The sequence below is a fragment of the Papio anubis genome, chromosome 4, assembly GCF_008728515.1.
Source record: "Papio anubis isolate 15944 chromosome 4, Panubis1.0, whole genome shotgun sequence".
Taxonomy (NCBI): Eukaryota; Metazoa; Chordata; class Mammalia; order Primates; family Cercopithecidae; genus Papio; species Papio anubis.
Window position 1 is genome coordinate 172,486,932 of NC_044979.1, and position 23,249 is coordinate 172,510,180.

At 47.4% G+C, this 23,249-nt stretch overlaps 1 protein-coding gene across 1 annotated transcript; it reads left to right on the forward strand.

Moving 5' to 3' along the window:
* Positions 1-4,448: 4,448 nt before the first annotated feature.
* On the forward strand, positions 4,449-18,374 carry LOC116274611 (protein ripply3-like). The gene is given in 4 exon segments (XM_031665735.1): positions 4,449-5,894; positions 7,158-7,224; positions 12,795-12,862; positions 17,572-18,374. Coding segments are annotated over 4 exon segments (558 nt in total). The 5' UTR covers positions 4,449-5,790; the 3' UTR covers positions 17,891-18,374.
* The last annotated feature ends 4,875 nt before the right edge of the window (positions 18,375-23,249 follow it).

Below are 23,249 nucleotides of genomic sequence, written 5' to 3' on the forward strand. Positions count from 1 at the left end.
AAACAAAAAACTTAAAAAAAAAAATCCCAAAACAAATATATCTCTTATTTCCACGGAACAAATATACAAATATCCTTTTTTGGTCTTAAATATTTTAGAAAATAACATCAAAAGCAATAACAACCTCTTGTAGCTTCTAAAAGAGCTTTGAGAGTTGCAGAACACTTAGGAGCAGATAGCAGGAAATACGGCCTGACTAAACAGAAGAAAAGGAAATTACCATTTCCCTGCTTGTCTTCAGCACTGTTTATGTAAAAATATTCTGACCTCTTAGATGTTCTGAGTTTCAGGATCCTCCTCCTAGGCAGACCGGAAAACTTCAGGGCTGACATCTTTACTTTTTGTTTCCAGGCAACAATGGAGAGTCAGCATATGAAGAAGAATTTTTAATTAAAGACAGCAGGGAAAGAAATAGAATCTCCATTTTATTTAACTCCCGGGAAGGGAGGGTTTCACACACTGACCTTCAGCAGTTTTTCCCAGTTTATAAGCCAGGGGCCTAATTAAGTTTCTTTAGATTTCTGCCCCTTCCCCAACTTACTTCCTGTATCATAAAGGTCTTCCATGGACCCAAATAAAGTTTAAGAAATAGTTGAAAATACCTGGTAACACAAAAGGTCTTTGAATTCCCAACTACCTCAATGGCAATTTTATTTCATTCACTGTATTTTAATTCCTCCACCTGCAGAAAGAAAAACTAAAAAACAAACAAACAAACAAACAACCCTCTTTTTACATTACCAGTAAATTTATTTTTCTTTAAATACATTTTCAACAAAAACATGCATAGTTATGGATTTTAATTATGGTTTATGTAGCTACATTTTACCTCCCCAAGGACAGATTATCCACATAAATTATTTGGAATTCTTCTACCAAGGAAATTTGTCTATTCTCCCCATATTCAATATTTACTGATATCAATATAATCTCAAGAATATTTATTTTATACCTCACGTTATAAACAGATACTACTTTATTTTGTTGCTAAAATTGTCCCAGCTTTGGCCATGGTGGTCTTATATCATACTTGGCCGAAGGAAAAAAAAATTTAAGAGAAAATAGAGTGTCTACTGCCTGCAGGTGCTGAGTTTGGTCTTTTTGCTCTTTAAATTTACTTTTATTTTATTTTATATTTATGTTTCTGAGACAGAGTCTCACTCTGTCATTTGAGCTGGTGTATAGTGGTGCAATCTTGGCTCACTGCAACTTTTACCTCCCGGGTTCGAGCAATTCTCCTGCCTCAGCCTCCGGAGTAGCTAGGATTACAAGTGCCCACCACCACGCCTGGCTAATTTTTTTTTTTTTTTTTTTTGTAGTGATGGGGTTTCACCATGTTGGCCTGGGCTGGTCTCAAACTCCTGACCTAATGTGATCCACCTGCCTCAGCCTCCCAAAGTGCTGGGATTACTGGCGTGACACACGCCCAGCCCCTCAAATTTATTTTTAGTGGTGCTCACTTTCTTTTTTTTCTTTTTCTTTTCTTTTCTTTCTTTCTTTTGAGATGGAGTCTCATTCTGTTGCCCAGGCTGGAGGGCAATGGTGCAGTCTCAGCTCACTGCAACCTCCGCCTCCCGGGTTCAAGTGATCCTCCTGCCTCAGCCCTCTGAGTAGCTGGGACTACAGGTGTGTGCCACCACACCCAGGTAATTTTTTTATTTTTAGTAGAGACGGGGTTTCACTGTGTTGGCCAGGCTGGTCTTGAACTCCTGACCTCACGACCCACCCGCCTTGGACTTCCAAAGTGCTGGGATTACAGGGGTGAGTCATGGCGCCAGGCCGTGGCATTCACTTTCTACAGCCCAGGTACCTGACAGGAACTCAAGTCCTGCTTCTTTGTACCGGTTACTTAACCTCTGCGAACTCGTTTCTTAGTAAACTGAGGATAATGCCTGATTTGCAGGATTTGAGGGAGGATTATAAATTAATGTATGCTCCAGAAAAGACCAAATGATTTTACTTCTGTGAGGTGCCTGGAATGGTCAAATGCATAGATACAGAAAGCGGGATGGTGGTTACCAATGGCAGGGGGTGGGGAATGAGGAGTTACTGTTTCACGGGTACAGAGTTTTGGTTTGGGATGATGAAAAAGTTCTAGAGATAGGGGGATTGGAGATGCACAACGATGTGAGTGGACTTACTGCCACTGAATTATACATTTGAAAATGGTTAAAATGGTAAATTTTATGTTATGTACCTTTTACCATAATAAAAAGTAATATATTCATTGTTGAAAATTTAGAAAACAAGTTTTAAAGACCCTCCAAATCTTCAGTAATGTCAGCACTCAGCAGGTCCTTCTGCTGTATTTGTAGCCTTTGAATATAGTTCACATCCTAGGCATACAGGTTCGTTCTTTTCACATTGTGTCACGTTTTTCCCCATGCTGTTCAAAACTCTGTAAACATATTTTTATTAGCTGCATACTATTCTACCATCATTTATTTACTCATTGCCATATTTTTGGACATAGTTTTTCAACAGTGTAAGCAGCGCTCTCTGGTTAAATACATCTTCATTCCCATTTCAAAATACTTCTATAGTATAGACACAAGCAGAATTACTGGGACAAAAGGTGAACTTTCATTTTCGTTGTGCTTTTTTTGAGATAGGATCTTAAGGTCTTGCTCTGTTGCCCAGGCTGGAGTGCAGTGGCATGATCATGGCTCACTACAGCCTGCAACTCCTCCGCTCAAACAGTCCTCCCACCTCAGCCTCCTGGGTAGCTGGGACCACAGGCATGTATCACCACACCCGGCCTGGGTGAATATTTTTATGGCACATGGTGCACCTTATGAAACTTTTTCATTGCATTGCCACCAGCTACCTAGAAGACACTTGTTTAAAAACATTCACACTAAGCCAGGCGTGGTGGTGCACACCTGTAGTCCTAGCTACTTGGGAGGCTGAGGTGGGAGGATCATTTGAACCTGGAAAGTCAAGGTTGCAGTGAGCAGTGATCATGCCACTGTACTCCAGCCTGGGCAACAGAGCAAGACTCTGTCTCAAAAAACAAACACAATGAAAACACCTCTTCTGCACCCAGTTGCCCAGTGTTCTTTAGTTTCCTTCTCTTTTTTTAAAAAAATATATATATATATTTGAGAAAAATAACAGCGTCTCACTTTGTGGCCCAGGCTGGGCTGCAGTGGTGTGATCATGTCTTACTGCAGCCTTGACTTCCCTGAGCTCAGGTAATCCTCCCACCTCAGCCTCCTGAGTAGCTGGGACCACAAGCACACTCCATCATGCCTGGCTAATTTTTGTATTTTTGTAGAGACCGGGTTTCACCACATTGGCCAGGCTGGTCTGGAACTCTTGACCTCAAGTGATCTGCCCGCCTCTGCTTCCCAAAGTGCATGGATTACAGGAGTGAGCCACCGCGCCCTGCCCAGTGTTCTTGTAAAACCCTGTTCTGCATTTAGATGAAATATGGTAAATTGTTGCAACCTGGTCCACTAACGTTCTTTACCTCCTAGCCTCCTCCCATTAATTCCCCCCTCTTAAATGTTTGCCTTTATTTAGATTTAATTATTGTTGCTCAGAATCTTTTATTTTTTTTTTGAGATGGAGTCTCCTTCTGCCGCCCAGGCTGGAGTGCAGTGGCCAGATCTCAGCTCACTGCAAGCTCTGCCTCCCGGGTTTACGCCATTCTCCTGCCTCAGCTTCCCATGTAGCTGGGACTACAGGCGCCCGCCACCTCGCCCGGCTATTTTTTTGTATTTTTCAGTAGAGACGGGGTTTCACTGTGTTAGCCAGGATGGTCTCGATCTCCTGACCTCGTGATCCACCCGTCTCAGCCTCCCAAAGTACTGGGATTACAGGCTTGAGCCACCGCGCCCGGCCGTTGCTCAGAATCTTAATGAAAAAAATGAGAAAACGCTGTAGTGTGGAGTTCCCCGGAAAATTGCTTTATTTCGTTTTTTTTTTTTGAGACAGAGTCTCGTTCTTGTTGCCCAGGCAAGAGTGCACTGGCGTGATCTCGGCTCACTGCAACCTCTGCCTCCCGGGTTCAAGCGATTCTCCTGCCTCAGCCTCCCGAGTAGCTGGGATTACAGGCGCCCGCCACCACGCCCGGCTATTTTTTTTGTATTTTTCTTAGTAGATACAGGGTTTCATCATGTTGGCCAGGCTGGTCTCAAACTCCCGACTTCAGGTGATCCACCCGCCTCGGCCTCCCAAAGTACTGAGATTACAGGCATAAGCCACTGCGCCTTGCCGAAGTTCTTTGATTTTGTGTGTGTGTGTGTGTGTGTGTGTGTGAAAGGGAATCTCGCTGTCTCCCCGCCTGGAGTGCAGTGGTACACTCTCGGCTCACTGCAACCTCCGCCTCCCAGGTTCAAGCGATTCTCCTGCCTCAGCCTCCCAAGTAGCTGGGATTACAGGCGCCTGCCACCACGCCCGGCTAATTTTTGTATTTTTAGTAGAGACTGGATTTCATCATATTGGCCAGACTGATCTCGAACTCCTGACTTCAAGCGATCTGTCTGCCTCCGTCTCCCAAAGTACTGAGATTACAGGTGTGAGCCACCGTGCCCGGCCTAGTTCTTCGATTTTTTAACATCCACCACTGTAACTTAAAGTATATAAAGTAACTACACCTGAGGAGCCCGGGGGTCCAGGCCCGCGGCCCTCCAGCGCCTTTGGCGTTCTGTCGCAGTGCACTACGCGTGAAACCGCTTTCCTCCCACCCTGGCCGTGAGCTGGTGATGGTGGCAGCGGAGCTCCAGCGAACCCCGCGGCCCAGGCTCGCGAGGGAAGTGTCCCCAGGATCGGGCAAGGTCGCTCCCGCCGGTCGGGAGGCGCTTTCTAAGCCTGACTGGGGCTAACCGAAGGAGAAGCCCGCCGCTCCCGGCTTTATTAAAAATTCGCTTGCTTTCCAAGGCCGCCAAGGGTGGGAAAGGTGTGCTCGTAGCATCCCTCTTGCTCGGTTCCATCCCTGGCATTCTGTCTCCTGGAAGGGTCGCCGCGCTCCACCCCACCCGCTTCGCCACGGGTTCGAGTCCTGGCGTCCGGGCGTCCGGGAGCCCGCTGTCCAGCACCGAAGGCAAGGTCGGTCCAAGCGGACCTGAGGATTCAGTGGATGTCCCCCAAGCCCCGTGGCCGCTCTAAGGCGGTAGAAGCGAGATTCCCCAGAAACCCAGGGAACCTGATGCTCGCACAGGACCAAAGCCCGAGGCCGCGGGGACCACGGAGGGACGGAGAAGCCGGGACTCCTCACATCCCACATCCGGCAGGGGAAGCCCAGCGGGTGAGCGCGGGTCCCCTCAGTCCCCGAGGGAGTGCGCCCGACGGAAACGCCCCTCGCCCGCGGGCCTCGCTTTCCTCTCCCGCGTCCTTGGGTCACTTCCCGCTGTCTCCAGCCCGAGCCCGTGGCCCCAATCTCTGGTACCTCCCTACTCTGGTCACCCTTTCCCTGGTGCCCCCTCCCCGGCTTTTCTTTGTCCCGTCCCCACCCTTGCCCGGGGCTGCCGGACTCCCCTCTTTGACACCCGGCGCCACCTCCTCGAGCTTTTCTCGTCCCCTCCCCATTCCCGGCTCCCTGGTCCCCTCCCGGAACTTTTCTGGACCTCTCCGCTCCTCCGCCCCGGGCTTTCCCTCTGCGCTCTGCGGCCCCCTCAGCACCCTTCCCGGAGCTCCTCGGGTCCTGCCCCCTCCCGGTGGTTGCCCGCGCCGCCCCGCCCCCGTTTTTAAACCTGGCGCGCGGGTAGGTGAGCGCGCTAGCCCGAGTGGATCCAGGCGCGCTCGGAGGCCGGCGCCGCAGCAGGGGGCGCGGGCTCCGCTGGCACCATGGAGTCCGAGGCCGCGGCCGGAGCCCGGAAGGCGCGGGGGCGCGGCTGTCACTGCCCCGGGGACGCTCCCTGGAGGCCTCCGCCACCGCGCGGGCCGGAGAGGTGAGGGTGGCCCCGCGCCCCCGTGGACGCGCGGAGAGGCGCGCGCGGTGGCGGTGCGGGGTGCGCAGCGAGCGGGAGCCTGGGGCGCCGCTGAACCCCGGATTCCCAGCAGAGCTCCCGAGCTCGACGGCGACGCCAAGCAAGCTCCTGAGCCGGCAGCCGCGTTCCCGGGAGGAGCTCTGAGTTCTCCCGGTTCCAACACACAGCTCTGAAGTGCGGAGGCCCAGGATGTAGCTGGCCAGGAAAGGGGCCGACGCTTCCGTGTAGAGGAGATCTCAATTCGCCGGCCGGGGACACTGAAGTCTCGGGCTTCTAAGCCAGCCTTGCAAAGGCAGTCTCTCACTTTGACACTTTCTCGGTAGCCGTTTCTGTTGTCCCTGGATTGGAGGCTCAGCGTTCGCTGTCCCTGGGCACCAACCCTTTTAAAGACAGTAACGTTGTAGGAAATCAGATTAGCCAGGGAGGTAGGGAAGGGACCGGGTAGGCCGGGTGGGCCAGGTAGCCAGGCAGGACAAAGATTCCCTTTTTTTTTTTTTTTTTTTTTTGAGACAGGGTCTCACTGTGTCACCGAGGCTGGAGTGCAGTGGCGTGATCTTGCTCACGGGAACCTCCGCCTCCGGGGTTCAAGGGATTCTCCTGCCTCAGCCTCCTGTGTAGCTGGGATTACAGGTGCCCACCACCAAGCCCCGCTAATTTTTGTATTTTTAGCAGAGACGGGGTTTCGCCATGTTGGCCAAACTCCTGACCTCGAGTGATCCACTAACCTTGGCCTCCCAAAGTACTGGAATTAGAGGCGTGAGCCACCGCGCCCAGCCCTCTTTTTTTGTTTGCTTGTTTTTCATCCTACAACTCTGTAAAATCATCTCTGTAGAATCAAGCTCCTTCAGTGACCGAGGTGGCGTGATTGAAATTAACCGGGGACAAAGTCGCCAGCTATAGTTGGGGAACCCCGAATTGAAGAATTCAGCCAGGATTTGCTGGGAGAGAAATCTCTCAACTAATGGGTTCCCGGATAATAGTGTGAGATTCAGGACTTCCATTCTCAAAGCTTAACTGGAGGCAGAGAACTGGGGACGCAGCAGGAGAGAAAAAAACACAAATGACAGTAATTTATCCACAGCCCTGAGAACTTGAGGGAAAGTTCCTGGGGGGTCCGGTGCCTCTTTTTCAGGCAGGCACTGGAAATAAGATGAACTCTCCTGGCATAGTGTGAAGGCAGCAGAAATGCCCAGGGTTCACTCTCTCTGGCGCTTGCCGTTCCAGCCCCGCGCCCTGGCGACCTTGGATCCAGACACCTGGAGATGCTGAGCTGACCAGAACGGGAAGGCCGGTAAGGTTCAGTATGGGCATTGTAGGTAACCCCTCCAGCCAGAAAGTGGCACCGTCTTTTAAAATAAAGGGACCGTGTCCCTCCTACGCAGGGCCCTCCCTTGGCCATCTAACCCAGGAGCGCCTCGGGGTCTGGGAGTTGGAACCTGAATGAGTAAGGTGTTAATCAGACCTGAGTCGCATTATAGATTGGGCTCCTGTTAGCTTCTCCTTCCTAAAAAAGCAAACCCACTGTAAAATCATAGTCATAGGCCGGGCGCGGTGGCTCGGGCCTGTCTCAGCATTTTGGGAGGCTGAGGCGGGTAGATAACCTGAGGTCAGGAGTTCGTGGCGAAACCCTGTCTCTACTAAAAATACAAAAATTAGCCGGGCGTGGTGGTGCACACCTGTAATCCCAGCTACTCTGGAGGCTGAGGCGGGAGAATTGTTAGAACCCGGGAGGCGGAGGTTACAGGGAGTGGAGATCGCGCCACTGCAGTCCAGTGTGGGCGACAGAGCAAGACTCATCTCAAAAAAAAAAAAAAAAAAAAAGCATAGTCGTTTCATGGGAATTATAAGGGATGACCTCCGTGTTGGGCTTTCTTCTGCAAAGCAACAGGTTGGGAGGGGAGGGGAGAAGGCTGCCACTATCCCTTGCCTTAGAGAAAAGCTGAGTGCACCATTAGCGTTGGGCCGGTGCCACAGAGCAAATAGGACTGAGCCCCGGCTGAGGTGCCCAGAGTTGCTGTTAAAAGCCCCCCACCCAGCGTCTGGCCCTTTCTGAAGCACTTTCAGCCCCGTCAAGCACTCCTGGGGTATCTCATGTTGTCTGAGCAAATACACTCAAGCAGAGGGCTTTGTGGGCAAGATTAATTACCTCGACCATTCTTTTGTTACTCTGCATCGGTAACTCAGTTGCTTTATACTTACTGATGTAATGATTTGCTTTCATAGAATTTACCTTTCCTTTGTTATATTTTAAAATGTAAATTGATGACTTTTATTTAAATTTTTTTGATGACTCTTAAAACACTGAAGAATTAGGCTGGGAAAGACGATGTATTTAATTTACAAAACACGTGTTATGTGGCCTAACGTGCAGTTATTTGTAATGTGGTAAGAAAACTTGAGTGTGGGAAAGCAGACCACTGTATTTTGATACTCACAGCACTTTATTAAATTAATCTGAATATTGGGAATTTTAATTTACTTCAAAGAAGGAAGCAGATAAAAGATAAATCAATTAACAAGAGATATGATTTTTAGTCCCCAATTTTTTATACATATATCTAAATAATGTAAAATAATTCCTTCTTTTGCATTCAAACTTAGTTCTTAAACATAAAATTTAAAGGTGCTTGTGTGAAAATACAGATGTTTACAATTATCCAGTTTTCTTTTAAATGAAATGGGTGTGGAACCTATTAGTTGTCTGCAGGAATAAAAATACGACAGCACGCTTCCTAAGTAAGACGGATGGTTTTGGGTTTGTTTTCTGTTATGATAAGGACGTCTGTGAGAAAAATTTACTTGCAGAGAAATGTTGAACTTTAGTAACTTTTTCACTCATCGGCAGGTAGTCTGTCACGCCGAAGTAGTTCTGTCCACGGATGTGGGTGTGGGAAGAGTGGGTGTTCCCTGGGGGCTGTAGAGCCTGCCACGCCCCTCCCCCAACCCGGGGCACGTACTTTGCAGGGCCCAGCTGGTTGCTCAGAGCGGCCAGCGCCAGTCTGTGCTCTGGTACTGTGCACCGCGCTGGGTTCCCCGCAGCCCAGCAACTAGAGCTGCCTAGCGCGGGGAAGGAACGCCTCTTGCTCAACAGCGCCCTCGCCCGACAAAGCAGGATAATTCCCCAGCTCCCAAGCCCTCTTCTGTATTTCTCAAAAATGCCATTGGCTAGAGTGGCGGTGAGGAGGGCTAACGCCTGGTGACCTGTACCAGGGCTCCTGGCAAGCAAAGCAAAACTAGAATAAAACCTCAAGTAGGCCAGGCGCGTGGCTCACCCCTGTAATCTCAGCACTTTGGGAGGCCCAGGCGGTCGGATCATCTGAGGTCAGGAGTTTAACCTGATGAACATGGTGAAACTGCGTCTCCACTAAAAATACAAAAGTTAGCCAGGTGGTGGTGGTGTGCGCCTGTAATCCCAGCTACTCGGGAGGCTGAGACAGGAGGATCGCTTGAACCTGGGAGGCAGAGGTTGCAGTGAGCTGAAATCGGGACATTGCAGTCCAGTGTGGGCGACAGAATGAGACCCTGTCTCAAAAACAAAAACGACAACAACAAAAAACCCCAAAGAAATCCTCAAGTAGAGGGAAGGCCTCAAGGCCCTGTGCTCTGAGCAGCAGGGTCACCCTCACCCACTTCATGCCCCTACAACCCCTAGGGACCTATCTCCCTCCCCTGCCTGCACCTTTTTTTATCTCTGTTGCGTTTCCCTCCTGGCCACTTGCGGGCACTGCCAGGGAGGCAGTTTCCTGGAAAACATCAGGGACTGTTTGTTCTCCTGGGCCTGTCCTATCTGCCAGGCTCCCACACCTTAGCCCTAGGCCGGTCAGAGACTCAAACGGTGAGGAGAGGGCTGACCCCTACTGAAAGCCTCTCTGCACCTGTCGGTCCTCGGGCTCACAGGAAAACACACTCACACATACCTTAAACACAGTGCTTGCCTTGTGCACATTTCTGTTCTCGCGTTTCATTATAAGATGTGAATATTTAGACATTTCCCTCACTGAACAAAGGATCCTTTTGGAAAACAATCAGGATATTTGTGGTATACTTTTTTTTTTTTTTGAGGCGGAGTCTCGCTCTGTCTCCCAGGCTGGAGTGCAGTGGTGCAATCTCAGCTCACTGCAACCTCCACCTCCCGGTTCAAGCGATTCTCCTGCCTCAGCCTCCAAGTAGCTGGGATTACAAGAGTGCGCCACCATGCCCAGCTAATTTTTGTAATTTTAGTAGGGACAGGGTTTCACTATGTTGGCCAGGCTGGTCTGGAACTCCTGACCTCAGATAGTGATCTGCCCGCCTCCACCTCCCAAAGTGCTGATAATTACAGGCATGAGCCGCTGCACCCTGCCTGGCATAAAACTTTTAAAGCTGCATATGTTTGTGGGGTAAAGTTTTTAAAGTGGGTAAAGGTGTGCCGAATGTTTTAACAGGGTCCAGTTAGAACTGGACGATTTACAGAAGCTATCCTTTCTCTGACACCTGCCACTGCCAAGTTAGGCCCTGTCTGATCGCAGGGCGCCAAATAGCCTTCAGCAGGGCAGGATTGCTTGTGGCCATAAAGTAAGCCTGAGGAATTAGGAGTGTTTTATAATTACGAACAGAGCTTAACAAAGAAGCAGCTTCCTGTAGCCCCCAAAGAGTGAACAACTTTATGGAAAAGATTTTGTTCCAAAGAGCCTCATCACTTTCTTAGCTCATCACAGTGAATTATGAAAATATGGCTGGAGCCGGGCGCAGTGGCTCACACCTGTAATCCCAGCAATTTGGGAGGCCGAGGTGGGAGGATCATGGTCAGGAGATCGAAACATGGTGAAACCCCGTCTCTACTAAAAATACAAAAAATTAGCTGGGCGTGGTGGCAGGTGCCTGTAGTCCCAGCTACTAGGGAGGCTGAGGCAGGGGAATCGCTTGAATCTGGGAGGTGGAGGTTGCAGTGAGCCAAGATCATGCCACTGCACTCCAGCCTGGGTGAGCAGAGTGAGACTCCATCTCAAAAAAAAAAAAAGAAAAAGAAAAAAAGAAAGAAAATATGGCTGGTAAAATGTAATGTCTGCAGAGGCTCCTTATAGGCTAATTTGCTCATGAATGTCATGTGCACATTGCCCCCACCCCCCGCCCCAGCGTCCCTGCAGGATGGAATGGCGTGGAGATTCACGGTGTCAAAGTCCTTCCTTGTCAGGCCATAGTAAGTTTTGTCCTGTTCCTCATCTGGTTCCAATTGAACTCTGGAATCTGAAGATTTGGGGTTTCTGATGCACCGCTCCAGGCCATTTCAGCTCTTTATAAATTTATTTATTTATTTTTGAGACGGAGTCTCGCTCTGTCGCCAGGCTGGAGTGCAGTGGTGTGATCTCAGCTCACTGCAACCTCTGCTTCCCAGGTTCAAGTGATTGTCCTGCCTCAGCCTCTCGAGTAGCTGGGACTACAGGCACGCACCACCTTGCCCAGCTAATTTTTTTGGTATTTTTAGTAGAGATGGGGCTTCACCATGTTGCCCAAGATGGTCTCGATCTCTTTTTTTTATATTTTTTGAGACGGAGTCTCGCTCTTGTTGCCCAGGCTGGAGTGCAATGGCACAATCTTGGCTCACCACAACTTCCGCCTCCTGGGTTCAAGTGATTCTCCTGCCTTAGCCTCCTGAGTAGCTGGGATTACAGTCATGTGCCACCACACCTGGCTAATTTTGTATTTTTTAGTAGAGACGGGGCTTCACCGTGTTGGCCAGGCTAGTCTTGAACTCTTGACCTCAAGTGATCTGCCCACCTGGGCTTCCCAAAGTGCTGCGATTACAGGAGTGAGCCATAGCACCCAGCCTGAGTTCACATCCTGCCCTCGTCCAGAAGCTCTTCACCATCAATTGCCAAGACTGGTTCCTCCAAGCCCTTTCTACGTCAGCCTCATCTGTGCACAGCTCCCTGCGGCCACTGCTCTCCTTGAAATACGGATCTGACAGTTGGACTCCCTGACTCAAAAATCCACCTCCAGTTCCTGTATCCAGAGTCAAACCTAAACTCAACAGTGGGTATTCAAGGCAGATGTCACTCTTTGAGCCCTTTGCCCATCACAGTGTCTCACTGGTACCACGCCAAGCTCCTCACCGCTCCCCACCTGCGCCCTCTATTTTCCTGCCACTCTGAATTTTTTTTGAGACAGAGTCTCGCTCTGTTGTCCAGGCTGGAGTGCAGTGGCAGGATCTTGGTTCACTGTAACCTCTGCCTCCCAGGTTCAAGTGATTCTTGTACCTCAGCCTCCCGAGTAGCTGGGATTACAGGCATGCACCACCACGTCCACACCCAGCTAAATTTTGTATTTTTAGTAGAGACAGGGTTTCACCATGTTGGTCAGGCTGGTCTCGAACTCCCAACCTCAGGTAATCCACCTGCCTCAGCCTTCCAAAGTGCTGGTATTACAGGCATGAGCTACCGTGACCGGTACTGCCACTCTGAATTTGATGCTCTCCTCTGCCAAAATAGTCTTAGAATCGCAAACCCACATGCCACAGATGTCTCTTCGAGGCCCTCCATGAGCCTGTTCCTGATCTTCCTTCATGCTTAGAATCATGGGTGTCTCACCATGTGATGCTTTGTAGCATGGTTATTTGCACACATGTGAGTTTCTGTGCATTAGATGGTAAAATGCTGGACCAAGGCACTGTGTCTGACTCCTTTCATCGGAATTCTTCACAGTGCCTGGGACATTTTGGGCCGCAGTAACAGAAACTGATACTGATAAAGTGTCTAAATGCTCTACAGTTGATACTGATATGAACAATTGCAGGCGACTTATGTTCTGTGGTTTAAAACCTCAGGATGTCACCTTCCAATGCTCTTGCACTGTCTCTGTGTTTGTATGTGTCTGTCGTTACAGCTTGAACCTAGGGCTGACCAACACGCTTTTGGATCAAAGGGAGCCTTTGGGTTTCAGCATCCTGTAAGGTAATCTATGACTTCACAATAAGTAATCTGTAATTTCCTTTTAATATAGGCGTAAATACACTTTAGTGTCTTCAACCACATAGATTTTCAACAAAGTGGAAAATAATTCAATATATTCTTTGGTATTGTTTAGTTTCCTTATACCAAGGATATTTTGTTGGATTTCTGGAATCCATTCATGTATTCATCCATTCGGTGTTTTCTGCAAAGTGCAGTTGGCCTCTCTCTTTTCTCTATACTTTTTATTTCGACTTCTCATTACATATTATGCCTTGTATTGTATTTATATAATTGCATATGAATTATATATGCATATATAAAAACTTAGATATTGAGGTATATTTCTATTGTCCTACCAGGATATAAGCTAGTGTACTGTCTAGTGCAAAGTCGACCTTCAAAATCTGTATGTTGAGGGTGGGCATGGTGGCTCATGCCTGTAATCCCAGCACATTGGGAGGCTGAGGCGGGTGGTTCACCTGAGGTCAGGAGTTCGAGACCAGACTGACCAACATGGTGAAACCCCGTCTCTACTAAAAATACAAAAAATTAGCTGGGCGTGGTGGCGGGTGCCTGTAATCCCAGCTACTTGGGAGGCTGAGGCAGGAGAATCACTTGAACCTGGGAGGTGGAGGTTGCAGTGAGCTGAGATCGCACCATTGTACTCCAGCCTGGATGACAAGAGCAAAACTCTGTCTCCAAAAAAAACAAAACAAAAAAATCTATGTGTTGAGTAAATGATTGGCTCCAGCACAGTGGGTGCCAAGCACCTTTGAGAGAGCCTTTTCCTCCTGCCTCTGAAGTGTGTGTCGTGGTCCTGGTGGTGACCAGAATTCTCACTGCTGTATCCATCTACACTCCGTCCATTTTAGACAAGTGGCTCATGTTTAGGATTTCTGCCTGTCTCTCTGTCTCTGTCTCTTATTCTCTGTCTTTCTCCATCTCCTTTACTAAAATTAACCTTGCCTGGGCCGCCTCCACTCCTCCAGGTGCCTTTGCCTTGGTTACTCTGTAAGACTGGAAAGCTGAATACAACCCGAAGACACTCATGTGTAGGCATGAAGCTCAGACCCCTCAGACTGGTTAGAAGGAAGCTTTCCTTGTATGCCTTACACCAATAGTTTTCTTTTCTCTTCTGACGTCTCACTCTGTCACCCAGGTTGGAGTGCAGTGGTACAATCTCAGCTCACTGCAACCCCTGCCTCCTGGGCTTAAACGATCCTCCCACTTCACCCTCCTAAGTGGCTGGGACCACAGGTATGTGCCACCATGTTCTGCTAAGTTTGTAATTTTTTGTAGAGACAAGGTCTCACTATATTGCCCAGACTGGTCTTGAACTTCTGGGCTCAAGCTATCCTCTTCCCTAGGCTTCCCAAAGTGTTGGGATTACAGGCATGAGCCACTGCTACTGGCCACACCAATGGTTTTCAATCCTCATAGAATTACTAGTGGAGCTTTTAAAAATACAGATGCCTGGGTGGTTCTCCCAGGCGCTTTGATTCACTTGTTCTAGGGAAAGACTCGGGCATCGAGTTTGTTTGTTTGTTTTGAGATGGAGTCTCACTCTGTTGCCCAGGCTGGGGTGCAGTGGTGCAATCTCGGCTCAACTGCAACTCCACCTCCCAGATTCAAGCGATTCTCCTGCCTCAGCCTCCCAAGTAGCTAGAATTACAGGTGCATGCTGCCCTGCCCGGCTAATTTTTTTTTTGTATATTTAGTAGAGATGCGGTCTCACCATGTTGGCCAGGCTGGTCTCAAACTCCTGACCTCAGGTGATCCACCCACCTTGGTCTCCTAAAGTGCTGAGATTACAGGCGTGAGCCACTGCGCCTGGCTTGTATTTTTACAGACTCCCCAGGAGGTCTTAATGTGCAGCCAGGATTGAGAGTCACCACCCTGCTTCATGCCCTGCAGGCATCCAGTCGCACCACCTACCCACAGCCGGCCTCACAGACACACTGCTGCTGCCTCCGTTTTTGTTTTGTTGTTGTTTTTTGTGTTTGACACAGAGTCTCGCTCTGTACACTCTAGAGGCTAGAGTGTAATGGTACAATCTTGGTCACTGCAACCTCTGCCTTCCAGGTTCAAGCGATTTTTCTGCCTCAGCCTCTGGAGTAGCTGGGACTACAGGCGCTACCATGCCTGGCTAATTTTTGTATTTTTAATAGAGACAGGGTTTCACCATATTGGCCAGGCTGGTCTGGAACTCCTGATGTCAGGTAATCCACCCGCCTTGGACTTCCAAAGTGCTGCGATTACAGGCGTGAGCCACTGTGCCCGGCCACCCTGTTTTTGACTGGTTGACAATGCTGTGACTGACAAAGCATGAGCTGCAGCCATACATTGCACACTGGATATACAATTTCACTTTATATTTTTATTACAGAAAATTTCAGACATACACAAAAGTGGAGCAAATAGTACAGTGAACCCCATGTACCCATCACCGGCCTCAATAGTTATCAACGGTCTGAGCTGATCATATTTATCACCCGCAACTATGTTGTTGTTGTTAGCATGTTTTATTTTATTTTATTTTGAGATAGGGTCTTGCTCTGTTGCCCAGGCTAGCGTGCAGTGGTGTCATCGCAGCTCACTGCAGCCTCCACCTCCCCAGGCTCCCATCTCAGCCTCTGGAGTGGCTGGAACTACAAGTGCACACCACCACACCCAGTTAATTTTTTTTTTTTTTTTTTTTTTTTCAGATACGGGGTTTTGCCATGTTGCCCAGGCTGGTCTCAAACTCCTGGGCTCAATTGATCCTCCTGCTTTGGCCTTCCAAACTGCCGAGATTACAGATATGAGCCAATGAGCCACTGTGTCCCACCCCAGCATATTTTAAAGCAAATCTCAGACATGCTAGGAATTCACCTGTGAATACTTCAGTATAAATACCTAATTGTAAACATGGCTAAAAATGGAACTATGCTCATATTTCTGTCTTAGATGAATATATACATTCTGTCCGTTGCAAAATTTCTCAACCTTAGCACTGTTGGCACTTTGGGCTGGATAATTCTTCACGGTGGGAGCTAGCCTGGGCCTCGTAGGGTGTTTACCAGTATTCCTGACCTCTACTCATTAAATGTCAGTAGCTTCCCCTCAGTTCTGACAATCAAAAATGTCTCCAGACATTGCCAGATGTCCCCTGGAGGTCGAGAAGCACTGGTCTATTGGATATCTTATGAAGTGAAAAACTATCATCCATTATTTATAGAAGGGTGTTTTCTCTCCCCCTTTTCTCTTCTATCTGAAAAAAAAGGATATTGAAATCAGCTTTGCACATAAGCAGTGATCAATTGACAAACTTACTTCCTCAGAAGACTACAGAGAAAAATGCAAATAAATTAATGAATGAAAAGCAGGTCGAGGCATGGTGGTTCACACCTGTAATCTCATACTTTGGGAGGCTGAGGCAGGAGGATCACTTGAGCTCAGGAGTAACAGAGCAGCCTGGGAAATATGGCTAAACCCTGTCTTTATGAAAAATATAAAGAATTAGCTGGACGTGGTGGCATGCACCAGTAGTCTCAGCTACTAAGGAGGCTCAGGCGGGAGATGCTTGAGCCCAGGAGTTCAAGGCTGCAGTGAGCTATGATTGCCCCACTGCACTCCAGCCTGGGTGGCAGAGTGAGATCCTTTCTCAAAAACAAAGAAGAAAGGAAATAAGTAAAGGATGAGAGATTATGGCCGGGAGTGGTGGCCCACGCTTGTAATCGCAGCACTTTTGGATGCCGAGTTGGGCGAACCATTTGAGATCAGGAGTTCGAGACCAGCCTGACCAACATGGTGAAACCCCGTCTCTACTAAATACAAAAATTAGCCAGGCGTGGTGGTGGGTGCCTGTAATCTCAGCTACTCGGGAGGCTGAGACAGGAGAAGCACTGAACTCAAGAGGCGGAAGTTGCAGTGAGCCGAGATCGCGCCACTACACTCTAGCCTGGGTGAGAGAGCGAGACTCCTTCTCAAAAAAAAAAAAAAAAAAAAAAAAAAAAGGTATGGGGAGGGGATATCTTAATACTTGCCATGTATGAGCAAATCCAAAATTCTATAAAAACCTGAAATTTAGGGGTTCCAAATTTTACATACTACTTAAGTACTTTATTTTTTCTTTCTCTTTCTTTTATTTCCTTTTTTCCTCAGCACATCTTTTTTATTCTGGCAGAGCAAGGGATTTGTGCCTCCAATTTCTCTATGGCAACATCTGGAAAACTTAGCTGCTTCTCTAGACCAGCGTTTCAGAGATGTCAGAGTAAATTTCCTCCAGAACCCAAGGGGTTACAGCATTTCCCATGCTGCAGGGGACAGACGGTGGGGTGGGAGAGTGGGGCTTCACCTAAGTGGGACATCAATTATCCAAGAAGAGTCAAGTCCCCTGTTTGATCACAGTGAGCCTCCTAATCTTAGAATTCAATGTTTTCAGTTGCCTTTTACCTTCCTTGAAGCACACCCTTTTCCTTGCGACTGTCTAAATTGACTGGCTGGGTCAGATTATAACTCACTTGTGAACTGGGATAGGTTTATCACCAGGTCCCTCCAATAGGTGCCTACAGTTCTCTGTTCTGATGGCTTAAATTCTGTGTGTTGTGAAGGCAAAGACCAGAGAGGAAGACTGGGGAGTTCTTTGTTTCTGGGAAAAAGTGTCCTCTAGAAGGGGTTGAGGACGAGGTTCAGGTTGATTAATGGTGTATTTGTTTCTTAAATATTAGAGTCTATTTACCCATGTCAAAGCGTCAAGAATACCTGCAGAGCTCCGGGGAGCAAGTGCTGGCCAGTTTCCCAGTGCAAGCCACGATTGACTTCTACGACGATGAGTCCACTGAGTCTGCTTCGGAAGCTGAAGATCCAGAGGAAGGACCCCCGCCCCTCCATCTTCCACCCCAGGAGGCAGGAGGTCTGCAGGAAAACGGCAGAGACCAGGGCATCAACTGAGGGCAGCGATCCTCAGGAGGGGGTGACTCCTGGGGGGAGGGTCCGCTCCCTCATGGCGACTCCTCAAGGGGCGGCGAGTGCTCCTCATCCAAATGAGTCTGTCTCTGTCTCCTGGACCCTGCTCCGGGACCTGCCCCAACGTTCTCTTGGGGACACCCGAGCCAGGACACTGCGCATCCCTGCTGAGTGTACAGAGACTGGAGACTTCTCGGGCAGCCCCTGGCCCGCACACTACTCAGGGCAGAGAGTCAGCTTTTACTTTTCTTTCTCCTGGCGATTCGTTTTTGGTGCACTCATGCATACCTTTGAGAGAGGATTCCAGGACAAAGAGAAGGTCTGTGTCAACAGAGTTGTTATCTGGTAGAGCCCATTTTCACAGCTCCTTCGAGCATTGTCACTCGCTGATCAGGTGACGGATTCTTCCTAGTCACCCACTCCACCTCCTACTTAAACTGAGACTCATTACTTAGCTCTTTCTGCTTTTGTAAAAATAATTTAGATATTAAACCCCATTTTAATCTATCATCCAAGGGCAGATGCAGTTGCTTAGTAGCATTTTGGGAAAAAAAAAAAAAAAAAAGGTTTGGTTTGGTTTGGTTTGGTGACAGTTTCGCTCTTGTTGCCCAGGCTGGAGTACAGTGGCACAATCTCGGCTCACTGCAACCACCACCTCTTGGGTTCAAGAGATTCTCCTGTCTCAGCCTCCCAAGTAGCTGGGATTACAGGTGTGCGCTAATTTTTTGTATTGTTAGTAGTGACTCGGTGTCACCATGTTGGTCAGGCTGGTTTTGAATTCCTGACCTCAGGTGATCCATCCGCCTCAGCCTCCCAAAGTGCTGGGATTACAGGCATGAGCCACTGAGCCTGGCAATAAAAAAAAAAAAAATTGTATTTATTAAAAAATTTTTTTTTACCCACCAAATAATTCCCATAAGAGTAACAGAAAGGACCAGGCATGGTGGCTCACGCCTGTAATCCCAGCACTTTGGGAGGCCGAAGCGGGCAGATCACCTGAGGCTGGGAGTTCGAGACCAGCCTGACCAATGTGGAGAAACTCCGTCTCTACTAAAAATATAAAATTAGCTGGGTGTGGTGGCGCATGCCTGTAATCCCAGCTACTCGGAAGGCTGAGGCAGGAGAATGGCTTGAACCTGGGAGGCGGAGGTTGCGGTGAGCTGAGATTGCGCCATTGCACTCCAGCCTGGGCAACAAGAATGAAACTCCGTCTCAAAAAAAAAAAAAAAAGAGTAACAAAAAGGGATTTTTAGGAGACAATTAGATAAAAATGTATATGATGACTGTATAAGGGCTGTGTGTATGAATTTATAGGGAGTAGAACCTTCACTCTTAGTTGGTGACTGTTTGGGGCTTATTTTAATAGATGAACACTTTTTAAAAATTTTTTGTTTTTTTAACCCTACCCTTAACCCATGAACACTATTTTTAGTTAAAGTATCTAATGTAAAATTATTTTGAGTTTTTAATGTTTTGATGATAAATGTGTATTCCTGAACGTTTTTGACTTACTTATCTTACATGTAGTGTCTTCCTGTATGTAGTACATTATATCGATTTCTACTTGAAATAAATATTTTGAAAAAATGTTTGATAATCACCTTTTTTGCTTAAGACATTTTTAGAATTAAATAGTTCCTGCTTTAAGGTTTTTTGGTTTTTCATGGTTTTTAAAAATAATTCTTCTAAAATTATAAACTATTAATATTTTATTTCAGTATTCTATTTTATTTTTTAAAATTTTAGACATAGGGTCTTTCTCTGTCCCTGGCTGGAGTGCAGTGGCTCAATAATAGCTCACTGCAGCCTTGAACTCCTGGGCTCAAGGAATCCTCCCACCTCAGCCTTCGTGGTAGGTAGGATGACAGGTGTGAGCCACCATGCCCAGCAATGTTTTTTTAAGGCGGAGTTTCACTCTTGTCGCCCAGGCTGGAGTGCAACGGCACAGTCTCAGCTCAGTGCAACCTCTGCCTTGCAGGTTCAATCAATTCTGCTTTTGCCTCCTGAGTAGCTGGGATTACTAGCATGTGCCACCACGCCTGGCTAATTTTGTATTTTTAGTAGAGATAGGGTTTCACCATGTTGGCCAGGCTGGTCTCGAACTCCTGACCTCAGGTGATCCACCCACCTCGGCTTCCCAAGGTGCTGGGATTACAGGCATGAACCACCGTGCCCAGCCACCCAGTTAATTAAAAATATGTTTTTTGTAGATACAGGTTCTCAATATGTTGCCAAGGCTGCTCTTGAACTCCTGGCCTCAAGCTGTCCTCTTACCTAGGCCTCCTAAAGCACTGGAACTACAGGAATGAGCCACCATACTAGGCCTAATATATTAAAAAGTAGGAGTAATGAACGGAAATACTTTTAGCGATCCAAGCACTATAGAAAGTACACATTGCAAAGTAAAATCACATTCTGCTGTTCTCCCTTTCCTTTGTGTAAAGGTAACAAACATCAATTGTTTTTTATTGCGTCGGTCTTTTGAAAAATTCCTCTTTTTGTGTTTTTCTTTTCTGGACCTTTTTTTTTTTTCTTTTAAAATGTTTACTCTTTTGGTTTTTGAACAGATTTGTCTTTTTCTTTTAAAAATTAAAAATCGTATTTTATTGTTTCTTTTGTTTAAAGTACATCTTTTCAGACTTAAAAACAATTAAACCTGTGTGAATTTCAGAAAGGATTTAATATGACCCCTAATTTTGCTGGCTTTTTCGCAGAAAAGTACTGGATCACAGAAAAGTACTAGAAGTCTCATCCTTACTCCTTCATGTGATGCTTGAGATAAAAACTAAATAATCACATCTGGCTTTGTTGAGTTTTCTTGGTAAGTCAGTTTTATTGACAAATAAAAGCCTCGTCCAATAATAAATTTATCCTAAATAAACCAAACATAGTCCAAATTCTGATGGCATCAACCTCCAGTTTAAAATCTGCTGCATGCGCCAGGCAAGGTGGTTCACCCTTGTAATCCCAACACTTTGGGAGGCTGAAGCAGGTGGATCACTTGAGTCCAGGAGGTCAAGACCTGCCTGGACGTGGTGAAACCCCATCTCTACTAAAAATACAACAAATTCACTAGGTGTGGTGACACGTGCCTGTAGTCTCAGTCACTTGGGGGGCTGAGGTGGGAGGATCACCTGAGCTGGGAGAGGTTGAGGCTGCAGTGAGCTGAAATCACACCACTGCACTCCAGCTTGGGAGACAGAAAGAGACCCTGCTCAAAAAAGTTAATTAATATATGCTGTATGATAGTTTTACATTACATTAATTCTAAATTACTTAGAATCTGGCCAGCTTAGTGCAAATACAAAACAAGACACTTTAGCTGTGGCTAGCAATGGAATCACATATACTGTGGGTCAGACATTTTTGATAGCAAGGATATGGTGAGCTTGGGGCCTCCTTAGCTCTCCGATTTTTGCAGTTACATGAATGAACTAAAAGTCTGAAACCTAAGAGCTCCAGGGTTTTGATCATGTACCCCTCTCACTTAAAAAATGTAGCTGAGCATGGTAGCTCACACCTGTAATCACAGCACTTTGGGAGGCTGAGGCAGGAGGATCACTTGAGCCCAGGAGTTTGAGACCAGCCTGGGCAACAGAGGGAGACCTCCTTCTCAACAAAAAATTTAAAAGCTAGCCAGGTGCAGTGGTGTGTGCGTATAGTCCCAGCACCTCAGGAGCCTTGAGCCTAGGAGTTCAAGGTTGTAGTGAGCTATGATTGCACCAGGGCACTCCAGCCTGGGCAACAGAGTAAGACTCTGTCTCAAAAAAATACAAAATTAAAAATGTGTGCCTGCCCCCTAACATATATTCACTTATGAATTATATGTTATGTTGAGCTATGTGAAATTGCTGATGTTTTACTATTTTTAACCTACAAAAAAGGCAATTTCATATGGTTCACCCAACATGTACTACTGGGATAATATATTGCACATTACAAAGTATACACAAAACACATATTTTTTTTTTTTTTTTTTTTTTTTTTTTTTGAGACGGAGTCTCGCTCTGTCGCCCAGGCTAGAGTGCAGTGGCCGGATCTCAGCTCACTGCAAGCTACGCCTCCTGGGTTCACGCCATTCTCCGGCCTCAGCCTCCCGAGTAGCTGGGACTACAGGCACCCGCCACCTCGCCCGGCTACTTTTTTGTATTTCTTAGTAGAGACGGGGTTTCACCGTGTTAGCCAGGATGGTCTCGATCTCCTGACCTCGTGATCCACCCGTCTCGGCCTCCCAAAGTGCTGGGATTACAGGCTTGAGCCACCGCGCCCGGCCACAAAACACATATTTTAAAGGATCGTCCAGGTTGGGCACAGTGGCTTACTCCTGTAATCCCAGCACTTTGGGAGACCGAGGCAGGAGGATCGCTTGTGACCAGCCTGGGCAACATAGCACGACCACATCGCTACCAAAAAAAAAAAAAAAAGGAAATAAGCAATTTAATTACTTTTTAAAACGTGTAGCCAGGCGCAGTGGCTCGCGCCTGTAATCCCAGCACTTTGGGAGGCCGAGGCGGGCGGAGATCACAAGGTCAGGAGATTGAGACCACGGTGAAACCCCGTCTCTACTAAAAATACAAAAAATTAGCCGGGCGCGGTGGCGGGCGCCTATAGTCCCAGATACTCCGGAGGCTGAGGCAGGAGAACGGCGTGAACTCGGGAGGCGGAGCTTGCAGTGAGCCGAAATAGCGCCACTGCATTCCAGCCTGGGCGACAGAGTGAGACTCTATCTTAAAAAAAAAACAAAAGAAAAGAAGAAGAAAAAAAAAAACACTTGTATTTTAAGTTCAGAGGTACATGTGCAGGTTTGTTAAATAGGTACATAGGTAAAGGCATGTCATGGGGTCTTTTTATACAGATTATTTCATCACCCAGGTGTTAAGCCTAGTACCCATTTGTTATTTTTTCACTCTTCCTCCCACCCACCAGCCTCCCATGGGCCCCAGTGTGTGTTGTTCCTCTGTATGTGTCCATGTGTTCTCATCATTTAGCTCCCACTTGTAAGTGAGACATACAGTATTTGGTTTTCTGTTCCTGCATTAGTTTGCTGAGGATAATGGTCTCCAGCTCCATCCATGTTCCTGCAAAGGACATGATCTTGTTCCTTTTTATGGCTGAATAATATTCCGTGGTATATATGTACCACATTTTCTTTGTCCAGTCTACCATTGAGGGGCATTTAGGTTGATTTCATGTCTTTGCAACTGTGAACAGTGTTGCAGTGAACATACACGTGTATGTGTCTTTTTTAATAATTTTTTTTTTTTTTTTTTGAGACAGAGTCTTGCTCTGTCGCCCAGGCTGGAGTGCAGTGGCCAGATCTCAGCTCACTGCAAGCTCCGCCTCCCAGGTTCACGCCATTCTCCTGCCTCAGCCTCCCGAGTAGCTGGGACTATAGATGCCCGCCACCTCGCCCGGCTAGTTTTTTGTATTTTTTAGTAGA